This window comes from Carlito syrichta, unplaced genomic scaffold (genome assembly GCF_000164805.1).
Source record: "Carlito syrichta isolate Samal-C Ts95f unplaced genomic scaffold, Tarsius_syrichta-2.0.1 Scaffold248244, whole genome shotgun sequence".
Taxonomy (NCBI): Eukaryota; Metazoa; Chordata; class Mammalia; order Primates; family Tarsiidae; genus Carlito; species Carlito syrichta.
In genome coordinates, this window is record NW_007192340.1 from 145890 (window position 1) to 160830 (window position 14941).

Below are 14941 nucleotides of genomic sequence, written 5' to 3' on the forward strand. Positions count from 1 at the left end.
ACCACGCCCGCATGATTTTTTGATTTATCGTAGAGATGAGGTCTCGCTGCCCAGGCGGGTCTCAAACTCGCGGGCTCAGGCAATTCACTCACCTCAGCCTCCCAAAGGCGCGGGATTACAGGCTGAGCCACCGAGCCCGGCTCTGACCTGATTATTATCACTAAATTGGTTCAGGCTGCCCAAGGAGTTCATTCATTCACTCATTCATTCAATTTCTAATGTAACTGGGACTGCTGACAGATTCTTGGGACACAAATATTTTAAAACATAGCCCCGCCTTGAAGATACTCATAGACTATATGGGAAATAAAGATATTAACTGTTTTATAACACAATGCATACCATGTACACCAAGAACTGCTTATGCTCTAGATATGTAAGACATTTTCATTTCTTCTCTTACCTGTGATCCTGAATTTGGTATTGTGACAGTCAGAATGTTGTTAGCCAATTTAATTGGCTAAATGATGATTTTTGAATTTTTCTAAGAGTCATATTTTAACATGCTTTAGATTTTTTTTTGTTGAATGCTGTTTTAAAAAAAGATAGCAGGTCAGGTGCAGTGACTCAAGCCTGTAATCCCAGCACTTTGGGAGGCTGAGGTGTTAGGATTGCTTGAGGCCAGGAGTTCAAGACCAGCCTGGGCAACGTGGTGAGACCCCATCTTTATTTTTTTAAAAAAAGAGTGAAGCCGGGCTCAGTGGCTCAGCCTGTAATCCCGCGCCTTTGGGAGGCTGAGGTGAGTGGATTGCCTGAGCCCGCAGGTTCGAGACCCTCCTGGGCAGCAAGACCTCATCTCTACAATAAATCAAAAAAAAATCAGCCGGGCGTGGCAGCGCATGCCTGTAATTCTGACTACTTGGAAGGCTGAGGCGGAAGGATCGCCGGAGCCCAGCAGGTGGAGGCTGCGGTGGCCGGAAGCGGCCACTATACTCCAGTCTGGGGCAACAGAGTGAGACTCCAACTCAAAAAAAAAAAAAGAGTAAACATTCTATGCAAGAGAATTTTGAATTTTTCCTCCTGGATTTATAAATGAAATTTCTACTGGTTGCATACTTTATCTCTAGTATGTTGAGTTAACATCTAAAATGTCAACCTCTTTAAATGTATTTTTATCCATTTTTTAATGGATAGCAGTTGCTTCTCAGGAACATTAAAACAAAAGAGTTTAATACATACATTTAAATAATCAGTAGAAAAAGTTAATCGTTATAATGGGCAGAAATGAAACAATACATTTGTAGCCTGCTTTGTAGTTTAGAAAAACCTTTTGCATGTTACATCTTTTAATCTTCCACCAATTTTAGATAAAGAATTGTACCAGGCCCCATGACATTTGAAGAGCTTAGCTTAACCCCATGACATTTGAAGAGCTAAGCATCAGGAACCTTACCCACTGCTAATGTAGTATATTCCTGTTTGTTTGATTTCTTTGAGTCAGGGTATCACTCTGTTGCCCAGGCTGTTCAGCACCATGTCACGGCCAACTGCAGCCTCATCCTCCTGGGCTCAGGCAACTCTTCCACCTCAGCCTCCTGAGTAGCTGGGACTACAGGCATGCACCACCATGCCCAGCTAATTTTTAAAAATATTCTTTGTAGAGACAAGGTCTCACTATGTTGCCTAGTCTGGTCTTGAACTCCTGGGTTAAGACCTCCCAAAGTGCTGGGATTACAAGTGTGAGCCACTGTGTCCAGCCTCCTGTTCTTGAAAGTAGCAAATTTCCTCTTGTTCTAATGGGGAAGCAAAGAATTGCACTGAAGTTATTAAACAAAATTATTTTTATTATTTTGCCAATGAATGAGCCATTTGATAGTCAGATAAGACAAATATTAATGCTATTAGTAAAATTGAGGGTGATTCCTTTGCAACTGAAACTTTTTTCTTATTTTTGTAGTGACATGATTTACTGATTACCAGTTTAGATTCCCTTAGGGCAGATTTTAAAGTCTACCAAGAATATGTTTTAATGATAACTTAAACCAATAGAATATTATTGAAACATGCTACCTCTTATTTTACTGCTATTGAGATATTAATATTTTATCTCTTATTAGCCTAATTCACCTTTTTTGGTTTTTTTTTCCCTAATTTTAAAATAGGCGTTTAAAAAAAATCAATAGTGTCCATCATTTTCAATTTTAAAAGACGGGAAAAAAGAAAACTCAATGGATCCTATAAATCAATGACTAAAACTTGGGTTTGCATTGATTCTTCCTAATTTTACTGGTTAGCAAATACTAAAACTTCTCCTTATTCTTTAGTTCTAAAATTATCATAGGTTCTTCTCTTTCATTACTTGATACACAAAAGTATAAATTTAAAAATGAAAGTGATCCATCATTTCAGTGTTCTTGTTTCTAATACAAAGAGGTCATTGTGAGAAAGAAGTACAAACATTAATTTTGTAAGGAAAACTGTTCTAGTTCATCTGTGCTAGACTGGGCAATAGTAACAAACTGTAGGCGAAATACCTACAATACATATATCTCCCATTTTGCTCTTTAGTGCTTCAAGCTTCTAAATCCTATTAACAGCTGTCAAAACCTGGTAAACTATTTAGATGCTTTCACAATTTGTTTAATTGGATAGTTAGAAGACGGCATACTAGAAAAGCCCACCCACCCCCCCTTTTCTTTTAGCCTGGCTGAACATCTGTAGCATTAGGGCCTCATTATCTCTGAATTGGCATAGCAAATCAGTGGCATCATTAAAATGCCACATTAAGATGATTAAGCTTCTTTGTTATCCAGTTGACTTTTGCATGTGCTGAGGATTTCATGGTTATGACCCCCGATCCTTGTAAAACACTTAAGTAACATCACCCTTTTGTGTCTTCCCTAACAGCCTCTATCTTGTTTTGTCCCTTCTCACTGTATCTCTGGCAATCCTAAGGCTATCCACTTCAAACTTTGTCCTTCTTGGAGTTGGATTCTGAGATCTTATAGTTCAGGGTGGAAATTCAGAACCCCCTTTTTACACTGAGAAATTCCTAGTACCAACAAGCTATCCAAGACACCCAAGTTGCCTGTTCTGTTTGCCGTCTTTTGATAGGTTCTTCTCTCCAACTGAGCATTTTATGCGCCTGTAAAAACAAACTGAGGCACAGTTGGCTGAGACAGCTATTGCCCCTGAAGGATTTAAATGCTGGATCCTTTCCAGGACCCATTGTTTTTGTAGTGTCTCAGGTGAAACCAAAAATGTCTACTCTGGAGTACAAGCCTTTCATGTGATAACCATCACCCCAGGAAATGAAACCATGTGCATCAGCCCCAGTGAGCCAAACCTTTGTTCTCTTCAGCCTACAAAATTCTCTCTGGGGTGTATGTTAGTGTGTGTCATCTTCCTAAGAGGCCTCCAGAACATAGACAAAGATGGGAACAATTGTACTCCAGAGCAGCTCCTTTAGAAAGAAGTTCAGTTTAATCTAATTTCCTACGGGTTAGATACAATTTAGACATTTTCCCCCACCTCTGGGAACATATAGCAATTACCTTTATCAGCAATTTGTGGTTTGGCATGTTCTTTTCTCCACAAGTTTAATTATTAAAAATTTACCCAGGAAACCTTTAACATTTTTTATTATGAAATAGATCACACATACAAAAAGGCAAATATAATTACATGTATATTTTAAAGAATAATAACAAAACAAACATCCATACACCTACCACCTGACTTAAGAAATATAATTTTACTAGGGCTTATGAAGATTGTTAACAGTCTTCTACATGTCAATTTAAGGTGTGTGTCTAAGAAAACTGATACATATTATAAGAAGACTCGAATTTAGAAAACTAGAATGAGGAATTATTCACATTACAAGGCTTATTTGCTTTAAACAGACTTAAGAATATACTATAAGGCAGTTCCCTAAGTATATTTAAGCATTTGTGCCAGATCTTTAAGATTTTCTGCCTTTATTAAATAGTTCAGATGTTGCCAATCACTGACAACTGAAAATCAGAGAAAAATTAACCATGTTACTGATTTTACATGAAACATTTTATGAACACATCACCTATACAAAGACAAATTTATAGAGGTTAATTACATCATGTTAAATATAAAGCAGAATGAGATATGTGTATAAGAAAGGAACAAGAATTTTTTTTCTTACTAAGGATATCAAGGAAGATGGCATGAAAGGAATTGCATTTCAACTGCATGTGGAAGTTTGAATAGAATATTGATGTGGTAGAAGGGTATTTTACATATGGGAAAGGTTGGAGAAGAGGATTGGAGAGCCATGATTAATAAAATTGCTATTGTGCGTCTCAAACTTTTATGTATAAAGAATCATTGAGGATCTTGTAAAAAGGAAATTCTAGCCAAGTGCAGTGGCTCACGCCTGTATTCCCAGCACTCTGGGAGGCTGAGGTGAGAGGACTGCCCGAGCCCGGGGGTTCAAGACCAGCCTGGGCAACTTGATGAGACCTCATCTCTACAATAAATCATAAAAATTAGCCGGCCATGGTAGCACACTCCTGTAGTTCCAGCTACTTGGAAGACTGAGGCAGAAGAATTGCCTGAGCCCCGCAGTTGAGGCTGCAGTGGCTGTGAGTGTGCCACTGCACTCCAGCCTGGGCAACAGAATGAGAATCTGACTCAAATAAAATAAAACAAAATGCAAATATTTAAAAAATTTTTAGTTTTAAATATGTGGGGTACAATTCAGAGTTAAGTATACAAATGTTCATTTTGCAGGTACCCTTGTGGATGAGGTGTGCTTCTCCCTCCCCTGGCAGTTTCCCACTATCACCAATCCCTTTCTTACAGTATTATGCTAGTTGTTCAAGGTCTGCTTATGAATGAGAACATGTGGTACTCAGTTCCTTGTTTCTGTGATAGATCATTCAGTATTATAGACTCTGAGTCCATCCAAGTTACTGCGAAGTTCATAATTTTATCCTTCTTTATGGCTGCGTAATAGTCCACCATGTATATGTACCACATTTTTTAATTCAGTGCTCTTTTGATGGGAACAGTTGGTTCCATGTCTTTGCTATTGTGAATAATGCTGCAGTAAACATGCATGTACAGTATCTTTTTCATAGAGTGATTTGAATTCCTCTCGGTATATTCCCGGCAGAGGGATTGCGGGGTCTCTTGGGTCGATTTTTAGATCTTTTAGGAATCTCCACACTGTTTTCTATGGAGGCTGTACTAGTTTACACTCCCACTAATAGTGTAGAAGTGTTCCCTTTTACTCTCATCCTCTCCAGCATTTGTTGTTTTTTGTTATTGTTGATGGCCATCCCGACTGGAGTTAGGTAGTATCTCAGTGTGGTTTTAATTTGCATTTCTTTGAAAACTAGTGAGGCTGAACATAAAATGTAAATTCTAATCAGTAGGACTGGGTTGAGACCTGAGCATCTGCATTTATTTTTTTGAATTGGAGTCTCACTTTGTTGCCCAGGCTGGAGTGTAGTGGCACGCCCACCGCAGCCTCCACCTGCTGGATTCAGGCAATCCTTCCGCCTCAGCCTTCCAAGTAGCTGCGCTATCACGCCTGACTTATCTTTTTGATGTATTGTAGAGATGAGGTCTCACCATGTTGCCCAGGCTGGTCTTGAGCCCCTGACCTCAGGCAGTCCTCTCACCTCGGCCTCCCAAAGTGCTGGGATTACGGGGTTGAGCCACCACACCCAGCCAAGCATCTGCTTTTTTTTTTTTTTTTGAGTTGGAGTCTCACTCTGTCACCCAGACTGCAGCCTCGACCTGCTGGGCTCCAGCGATCCTTCCGCCTCAGCCTTCCAAGTAGCTGGAGCTACAGGCGTGCGCTACCAAACCCGGCTAATGTTTTTGATTTTTTTATTGTAGACATGCGTTCTTGCCAACTTGCCCAGGCAGGTCTCAAACCCGCGGTCTCAGGCAATCCACTCACCTCAGCCTCCCAAAACGCGGGATTACAGGCTGAGCCACCAAGCCCAGCTAGCATCTGCATTTCTAACAAGCTTCAGGAGATGCCAGAATGCTGATCCAAGGACCTCACTTTGAGTAGCAAAGTTCTAACAGAGAGAAAGGTGGTTCAAGAAGGCTGAGAAATGAGATGATCAGGTAGGCTTGGAGCAGATGCTGGACAGGCGCTTGAATGCCTCACTAAGGAGTTTGGACTTTATTCTGTGAACAGATGAAATCACTGAAAGTTTCTAAACAGAAGTATTATTACTATAGGATGATTAATCTGACAATAGGATGTGGTATAGCAGAGGTCACATACACTGTGGGCCAGTTAGGTTAATTAAAGGATATGTTCATGTACCAAGAACTGAATATCTACTTCATGTAGGGTACTATGTTAAACTCCAGAGCAGCAATTCTAAAACTCCATAAGGCTTACCTGGGGAGCATGTTTTTAAATGCATATTTCTAGTCCGCACTCCAGATTAGTAGATCTATGGTGGGAGCCCCAAAATTTATATTTTAAAACCACACGACCTCTGGTCTTACTGATACAGGTCAAGCAGTGTTATAGAGAATGCTGAGTTTTAAAACAAAAACTGTAGCTTCTGCCCTCAGCTCTCTTACATGTTCACAGGGATATGAGGGGAGGTGAGTTGATAAGTAACTTAGAGAAAGAAGAATCTCGTTATTTTCCAGCTGGGGTAATTAGGGAAGAGATAGGGAGTAGGGAGTAGGGAGGAGATAGCAAAACTTAAAAGTTTTGTAGGATTTGGACCTATGACCATGTTGGAGAAAGACCTTTTAGGCAATGGAAATAATATGGACAAAATCAAGAAGTTCTTTCATTTGATTAAAGATAACTGAGTAGTTAAAATCAACATTCTAAAGATAGGATGGGGCCAGATCTCAGAAAGTCTTTAAAATTCTTTGTTTCTGAGTTTAGACTTTATTTTTTTGGTGATGAAGAATATTGAAGAATTGTAACAGGGCAGAACAGGACCAAAGCTATAGTTAGGAAGAGCAATCTCATGGCAATGTACAAGATGAGCTGGAAAGGCGAAAGAAGGGAGGCAGAGAGAACAGTGTGGGGACTATGGCAGTAGATCACAGAAAACATATTTGGGTCTGAGAATTAGGATAATGGACAGGCAAAATGGTGGCACCGAAAAACAAATTGGAGATCGGGTACAAAGATAGAACCAATGAGTAACTGAATGTGGGGTACAAACAAGAGAAAGGAAAGATAAAGATGACTAGCCTTAGGATTCTAGCCTGAGTAACCCAGAAGACTACTAGGAAGACATTGAAAATAGAGGACTGAAGAAGGAGAGTAAGTGACTACGTACCTGGAATTATATATTTGGGAGTTAATCATCTAACGTGTTAGCTGAAGTCGTAAGAGTAGATGAAATTGCCATAGGAGAGGACTGTAGAGGTAAAAAAAAAAGAGGGTTAAGGACAGTATTTAGGATGCAGAGGGAAGAAAAGCAACCAGAAAGATAAGAAAGAAGCAACCAGAAAGATAAGGAAAGGAGGTACAGTTTCATTGAAGATCAAGGAATAGTGGTGCCTACAATCAAGGACTACCAAGGAGATGGAGAGAATGGCATACAGAAGGACATTCCATTTAGGATTCAGTAGGGTATTGGCGATCTTCGAGGGAAAAGATTCCATGAATTATGAAGGCAGAAGCCAGACGACAGGGAATTTTGAGTCAGTTTCGAGGGTGTAGAGGCAGTAAACCTAGATTACCTTTGCAGTAAATCTGTCCAGAAAGGAATGTTGACAGAGAATTGGTTTAGGTACTATGTGATGAAGGACTATGCTAAATTGCAAAGAGAACAGAAAAGAGGAGTTGGCATCTCGAGGATCTGAAGACACAGAGTTGATAGAACTTGGAGACTGACTTGATGTGGAGACTGAAAGGGAAAAGATTCCATAGTTTCAGGACTTGAAGATGGGAAGAAGAGAGGTGCCATCTGTGAACATAAATGAGTCATAAATAGAAGAAAGTTTGCGTTTAAAGATTTGATTTTAGACATGTTCATTAATATTTTCTTTTTTTTTTTTTTTTGAGTTGGAGTCTTACTCTGTCGCCCAGACTGGAGTGCAGTGGTCGCTCCCGGCCACCACAGCCTCGACCTGCTGGGCTCCGGCAATCCTTCCGCCTCAGCCTTCCGAGTAGCTGGAAGTACAGGCGTGTGCTACCACACCCAGCTAATTTTTTTGATTTATTGTAGAGATGAGGTCTTGCCTGCCCAGGCGGGTCTCGAACCCGCGGGCTCAGGCAATTCACTCACCTCAGCCTCCCAAAGGCGCGGGATTACAGGCTGAGCCACTGAGCCCGGCTATTAATATTTTCTAACAGTTCTAAGGAGAGTACCACCCTTTCCTCTGCTCTAATAAGTCTTCCAAGGAGTGGAAATAAGTCATTAGAGCAGACCAGTATCTTTTCTGTGTGTTTTGATGGACTATATTTGGAGGCTGAGTGCTAAACCCAACCATCTCTCAGGAATCTCATTCATACCTTAGATTCTAATTTACTCTAATAATCAACCCTATTTGCTTTCTCATAGTAAATCATAATACATTGCTGATCCCCAGTAACCATGCAGAGAGGTCACCAGGTCATTTATCTAAAACTAGTAAGGTTCCAAAGGCAATTCAGCAACTGTATGAGGAATTTTTTTGGTCCACTAAGCCCAAGGGACCTTGAATGCACTGTTCATGTGATTCTTATGCTTTTTCTTACAACCCTGGGTCTCAGTTAAAAAGACAAGTTGTTAAACTTATATTTTTTTTGCCGGGCTCGGTGGCTCAGCCTGTAATCCCGCGCCTTTGGGAGGCTGAGGTGAGTGGATTGCCTGAGCCCGCGGGTTCAAGACCTGCCTGGGCAGGCGAGACCACATCTCTACAATAAATCAAAAAATCAGCCGGATGTGGTAGTGCGCGCCTGTAATTCCGGCTACTCGGAAGGCTGAGGCGGAAGGATCGCTGGAACCCAGCAGGTCGAGGCTGCGGTGGCTGGGAGTGGCCACTGCACTCCAGTCTGGGCGACAGAGTGAGACTCCAACTCAAAAAAAAAAAAAAAACCAAACTTGTCTTTTTAACAGTCCTCCTTGCTCTATAGCTGAATCCTAAAAGACCGAAGCCAAGATCTGATCTCGAGTTAAGTTGGTGTAGTGTTAAGTTCCAGGTCAAGCCTACTAAGCCAAAATCCTGAGGAAAGGAACAGCTCTCTTTTATCCTCTGTTTTCAGAAAGACCCAACACATTAATCTTACTGTTTTTTTCTTTTCTTTTCTTTTCTTTTAAGTGAGAAAACAGGACTTGAGAGAGAGAGAGAACAGAAAAGCTCCCACAGTGGGAAGAGACCAGAGGGGGTTGCCAATCTTACTATTTTTCAATGTTTAGTGACCATGAAGTGGCCTGAGTCTGGTCACATTCATATTTTCTAACCAAAATGGAGAGGATCCTTTTCTGCTGACTCTATCTGCTGTTTTTAGTTTTCAGTAGCTGAAATTTTCCGTTGAGGTTCTTTTAAACGCCTACATGCAAACTGAAGAGCACTCAAGCTTTGGTGGGATATTACCCACAGCTGGAGTAATGGAGGAAGGAAGGAGGGTACAAGCCTCAGGTGCATCCTTCTCTTTAAAAAAATTAAAAAATCAAAAACTACTTAAGCAAAAAAATTCCATCTGAAAATAAGCCCTGTCCAGAGAAAAAAGAACATGAACTTCTTTCCAAGTAGGAAACTGATGTCAATTGATGTACATAACCCAGATGCATAGGATGGGCAAATTTGAAACGTGTTGGACTTATCCTACAGCCCTACATCTCTGCTAGTCAAAGAGTGAAAGGTTGTGAACCATGAACTGTGGCGAGAAGCAGCGAACAGCGTGGCAGCCACGGCTCCTCTGATAGTGGTTAGGCCCTGTCTTGCTCTAGTAAGCAAACACAGTTAATATAGATGAAAGCTAACCTTGATAGAAGTGAAAATTGAAACTTGGGTTGAAGGTAGCAAGCCAGGCACAGCTGCAGTTGTACTTCCTCCTGTGTGGCAACAGGAGCAACATGTACTGATGTTTTTTTGGAAGGAATGTAGTTTTTAAAAATATCTTTTTTTTTCAGAGTGTGTTGGGTTTTAACATCTACACCATGAGAAGTATAGATCCTACATGATGGGAGGGTGTGGATATACAATCGTTAAGAAGCCACTTAGAGGCTGAGGCGGAAGGATCACTGGAGCCCAGCAGGTCAAGGCTGCAGTGGCTGGGAGCGTGCCACTGCACTCCAGTCTGGGTGACAGAGTAAGACTCCAACTCAAAAAAAAAAAAAGAAACCACTTAGACCTTGTTTGTCTAGTAGTCAAATGCAAGTAACTGATAGTTCAAGGCTAAGTTTAGCATTCTAATCTTACCTCTGCTAGTAACTGGCTGTGTAACATTGGACAAATTACTGAATCTCTGGCTGTGCACGGTGGCTCATGCCTGTAATCCCAACACTTTGGGAGGCAGAGGCAAGAGGATTGCCTGAGCCCAGGGGTTTGAGACCAGCCTGGGCAACTTGGCATCTCTACAAAAATCAAAAAATTAGCCAGGTCTGGTGACACACACCTGTAGTTCCAGCTAATTTGAAGGCTGAAGCAGAAGGATTGCCTGAGCCCAGCAGGTCGAGGCTATGATAGCTGTGATCATACCACTGTCCTCCAGCCTGGGTGACAGAGTGAGTCTCTGGCTCAAAAAATAAAACAAAACATTTCTGCTCCCAGATTTCCTCATCTCAGAAAACAAAGGGCTGGATCAGATGATCTCTAAATTCCCTTCTAGCTCTTCCATCAATTTGTGGTTCCTAATGGGAAAGTATAATTTCCAATTTTTAAGGACCAATGGTTGAAAAAGTAAGCATTTATATAGCATATTTTATATATGAAAAATCCCTTAGAAATTTTATTATTCTTACATCAGGCAAATGTTTAGGTTTTGTTAGTGTTAGTTTAAGTTCATGTATTTGCCTTCATTCTTTTTATTCTTCATATTCTTCACATGATCTTCATTTGTTCTTATGTTCTTCATTAAGAGTATTACAGTGCCTTTAAAAATAATTATTTATGGCTGGACTCAGTGGCTCAGCTTGTAATCCCAGCACTTTGGGAGGCCAAAGCGAGTGGATTGCGTAAGCCCGCGGGTTCGGGACCAGCCCGGGCATCTTGGCAAGACCTTGTCTCTAATAAATCAAAAATTAGCTGGGTACGGCAGTACACGCCTGTATTTCCAGCTACTTGAAAGGTTGAGGTGGAAGGATAGCTGGAACCCAGCAAGTCGACACTGGAGTGGCTATGAGTGAGGCACTGCACTCCAGCCTGGGCGATGGAGTGAGACTCCAACTCAAAAGTAAATAAATAAATAAATATTTATATATGTTGCAGCTCATGTTACACCTCTTTTTAAGATGACAGGTCAGGTGTGGTGGCTCACGCCTGTAATCCCAGCACTTTAGAAGGTGGAGGCTGGAGTCAAGAGAATTGCCTGGGCCCAGGGATTCGAGACCAGCCTGGGCAACATGACGAGACCTTGTCTCTACAAAAATAAAAAAATTAACCAGGCATGGTGGCGCATGCCCGCAGTTCCAGCTACTTTGAAGGCTGAGGCAGAAGGATCGCCAGACTCCAGCAGGTCAAGGCTGTGGTAGCCATGATCGTAGCCACTGCACTCCAGCCTGGGCAACAGAGCAAGACTCTTACTCAAAGCAAAAAGAAGATAGTACTTGGTCAGCCAACTCACTTGGGCCAGTCCTTTCTTTCCTAACCAATCCTACAGTTCTAGGGTCTTGAGTTTAGTCCTCCCTAACTTTGGTATAGATGTCTTTCCCCTTACTTATCTGTGTCGATGGAAGTGGCTCCTTAGCTTATATGAAAGAATTACTTTCCTTTTATCTTTCTCAACACAATTTCACTAGTACTGACAACTTCCTCTTCCAATGTTGTGTCTTTATCAGTTCCAAGAGAGACAGAGAGATAAGACATGTTTAACAGTTCATATACATGGAAGGGAAAGAGGCAAAGCATAGCTTAAAATCAGAAAAACCATGTTCACCATTCACCTCTCAATCTGAGTGGCATTTGAAAGATTAAAACAGTACTTTCTCCTTAAAACTTAAGAGTACATCGCCTTGTCTTTTTTTTTCTTCTTTGAGTTGGGGTCTCTGTCACCCAGGCTGAAGTGCAGTGACATGATCACAGCTCACTGTAGCTTTGACCTCCCGAACTCAGGCAATTCTACTGCCTTAGCCCTCTGAATAACTGAAACTAAGGTGCACGCCGCCATGCCTGGTTAATTTGTGTGTGTGTGTATGTAGAGATGGGGTCACCCTATGTTTCCTAGGCTGGTCTTGAGCTACTGGACTCAAGCAGTCCTCTCGCCTCAGCCTCCCAAAGTGCTAGGATTGCAAGTATGAACCACCTCGCCTGGCCTCACCCTGCCTTTTTCATTGCAGCCACCAAAAAAGATACTAGATCTGAGAACCTTTCTTCTCCCCCAGTAGAGAGAAGTGTTGCTCAAAATGTGTGTTTCATGGTGACTTTGAGCAATCTTAAGCTAAATTCTATTATCACTAATTTTCTGGATAGCCTAAAACACTTCATCTCTTTTTATGTGTGTGTATGTGTGTTTTCCTCTGACTATGGTTCTATGATGTGTGACTATCCTAATGGGGTTTTCTTGTTTTTAAATGTACAATGTTATGTCAGCTTTATTTGGTATTTAACTGTCAGTTGTGGGTCTCTGCTTTTTGAACTGCTTCAATAGCTCCAAGTACAGTCATTGTTCATTTCTTGCATTTTCTTCCCTGCAGATGATTCGATGAAAGTGAAAGATGAATACAGTGAAAGAGACGAGAATGTTTTAAAGCCAGAGTCCATGGGAAATGCAGAAGAGCCTGAAATCCCTTACAGCTATTCAAGAGACTATAATGAGTATGAAAACATTAAGTTGGAGAGACATGTTGTCTCGTATGACAGTGGCAGGCCAGCCAGTGGAAAGATGAACTGTGATGTGTGTGGATTATCCTGCATTAGCTTCAATGTCTTAATGGTTCATAAGCGGAGCCATACTGGTAAATAGTCTTCTTTTTTCACTCTTCTGAAAACTCTCCTAATGCAGCCATGTGAGAAATGAAGTGGTGAAATTTGGTTACTTGTTAAAGTCTTCATATCAGATATCAGGTGGACATTTTGATTACTTCCATTGATTCTTGCTATAATTTGGTGTCTCTTGCTCTCTCTGCATTGCCACTTACTCCATGACTTTTATCCCTGCTTCACCATGAATTTGGCAAAATCTTGCAAGTGCTATGAATAAAAAAAGACTGCTGAGAGCACAGTGTTCTAAGTTAGCTAAATACTTTTTCTCTAGTTTATAGGTAGGATTGAATTATGTGATTGCTTCTTAGCCATCTTTCATACATTTTTGTATAACACTTTCAATAAAGGTAAATCTCCTTACTCTATTGGATTCAAATTTGGTTGGTGAAAGGATATAGTTTTTATTACCAGCTTTAAAGAATTTATCTTCCGACAATAAACAGACAATCTATAGAAATGCATACAAACATAACAGTCCCACTGAGTCAGATTCCATCTGACCTCTGATGTGAAGACTTTAAAAAGAAGAATTTCTGGCTCTTGACACCTTATTAGGACTTTTTTTTTTTGAGTTGGAGTCTCACTCTGTCGCCCAGACTGGAGTGCAGTAGCCACTCCCGGCCACCGCAGCCTCGACCTGCTGTGCTCCCGTGATCCTTCCGCCTCAGCCTTCCAAGTAGCTGGAACTACAGGCATACGCTACCACACCCAGCTAATTTTTTGTTTTATTGTAGAGATGAGGTCTCACCAAGTTGCCCAGGCGGGTCTCGAACCCGCGGGCTCAGGCAATCCACTCACCTCAGCCTCCTAAGGCACGGGATTACAGGCTGAGCCACTGAGCCCGGCTCTTATTAGGACTTTAGTCTGTGATTCCTTTTTCAGAGATTACATTAAAAGAATCCTGAGTAATATAAAAACTGGACTCTAGAAAGCACCTCTAGAGCCACTCTTGTTTCTTTGTTCTGATTCCAGATGATACTTAAAATAGCCTTGCTAGGTGGGTGCTTTTTCTCTTCTAGAGGGAAGATTCCATAAGCATGTCTTATGCTTACTTTGAAATGTAACTCCCAACTGATCTCAAGATGAACAGAAACTATCTAAAAGATTAGCTTTTGCTCTAGGCATCTAATCTGTGCATATGCTTCTCCACTTGTCTGTGATCAGAAATCTCCTTTTTGTCCTTTTTTAAAGGTGAACGCCCATTCCAGTGTAATCAGTGTGGGGCATCTTTTACTCAGAAAGGTAACCTCCTCCGCCACATTAAACTGCACACAGGGGAAAAACCTTTTAAGTGTCACCTCTGCAACTATGCGTGCCAGAGAAGAGATGCGCTCACAGGGCATCTTAGGACACATTCTGGTAAGTGAGAGAAATGAGCATTCTGTGTCTAGTAACTGTGTGTTCCTCAGAGCCCAGTGTGGAAACTAGAAAGAGTTAAGTGTGGAGGTTTTCATCTGTCATTCTTGTTCTGAAGGGTTACAGCAGCAGAGACCTCTAGGGCTAATTACACTTCCATTAAGGCATTAATTGCTCTCCATCTGCCTCAGTGGAGATGATCATCTCCCTCACTATCCTCGCTCCCCAGAGAACAACACAGTCAGACAGAAAGAGCTTGTCCTATAAAAATGCCTTTTTCATTTGTGTGAAAAAACGATGGCCAGCAGTATTTTCTTCTTGTAAACTTTATTAAAAGAATAATTTTCTAACACACACACTTTCCATTCAAAAGACTGGACAAGTAAATGATGTACAGTTTGCGAATTATGAAAAGCTGTAATCCGGGTATAAATCATTGTTTGAGGGTTACTTTTTGGCCACTGTGGGATAAATTTCTTAAACCCAACTTTCCTCTTGATCAATCTACTTTTTTTTTTTTTTTTTTTTTTTTTTTGTT

The 14941-nt window shown here is 41.1% G+C and overlaps 1 protein-coding gene across 1 annotated transcript in view; it reads left to right on the forward strand.

The window, feature by feature from the left end:
• Nucleotides 1-14941, forward strand: part of LOC103253723 (zinc finger protein Aiolos-like) — a 75287-nt gene that overhangs the window by 45570 nt on the left and 14776 nt on the right. Inside the window, exons 4-5 of the mRNA XM_008051964.1 lie at nucleotides 12759-13019; nucleotides 14239-14406. Of these exons, the coding sequence (XP_008050155.1) occupies nucleotides 12759-13019; nucleotides 14239-14406 (429 nt within the window). The remainder of the gene's footprint in view (nucleotides 1-12758; nucleotides 13020-14238; nucleotides 14407-14941) is intronic.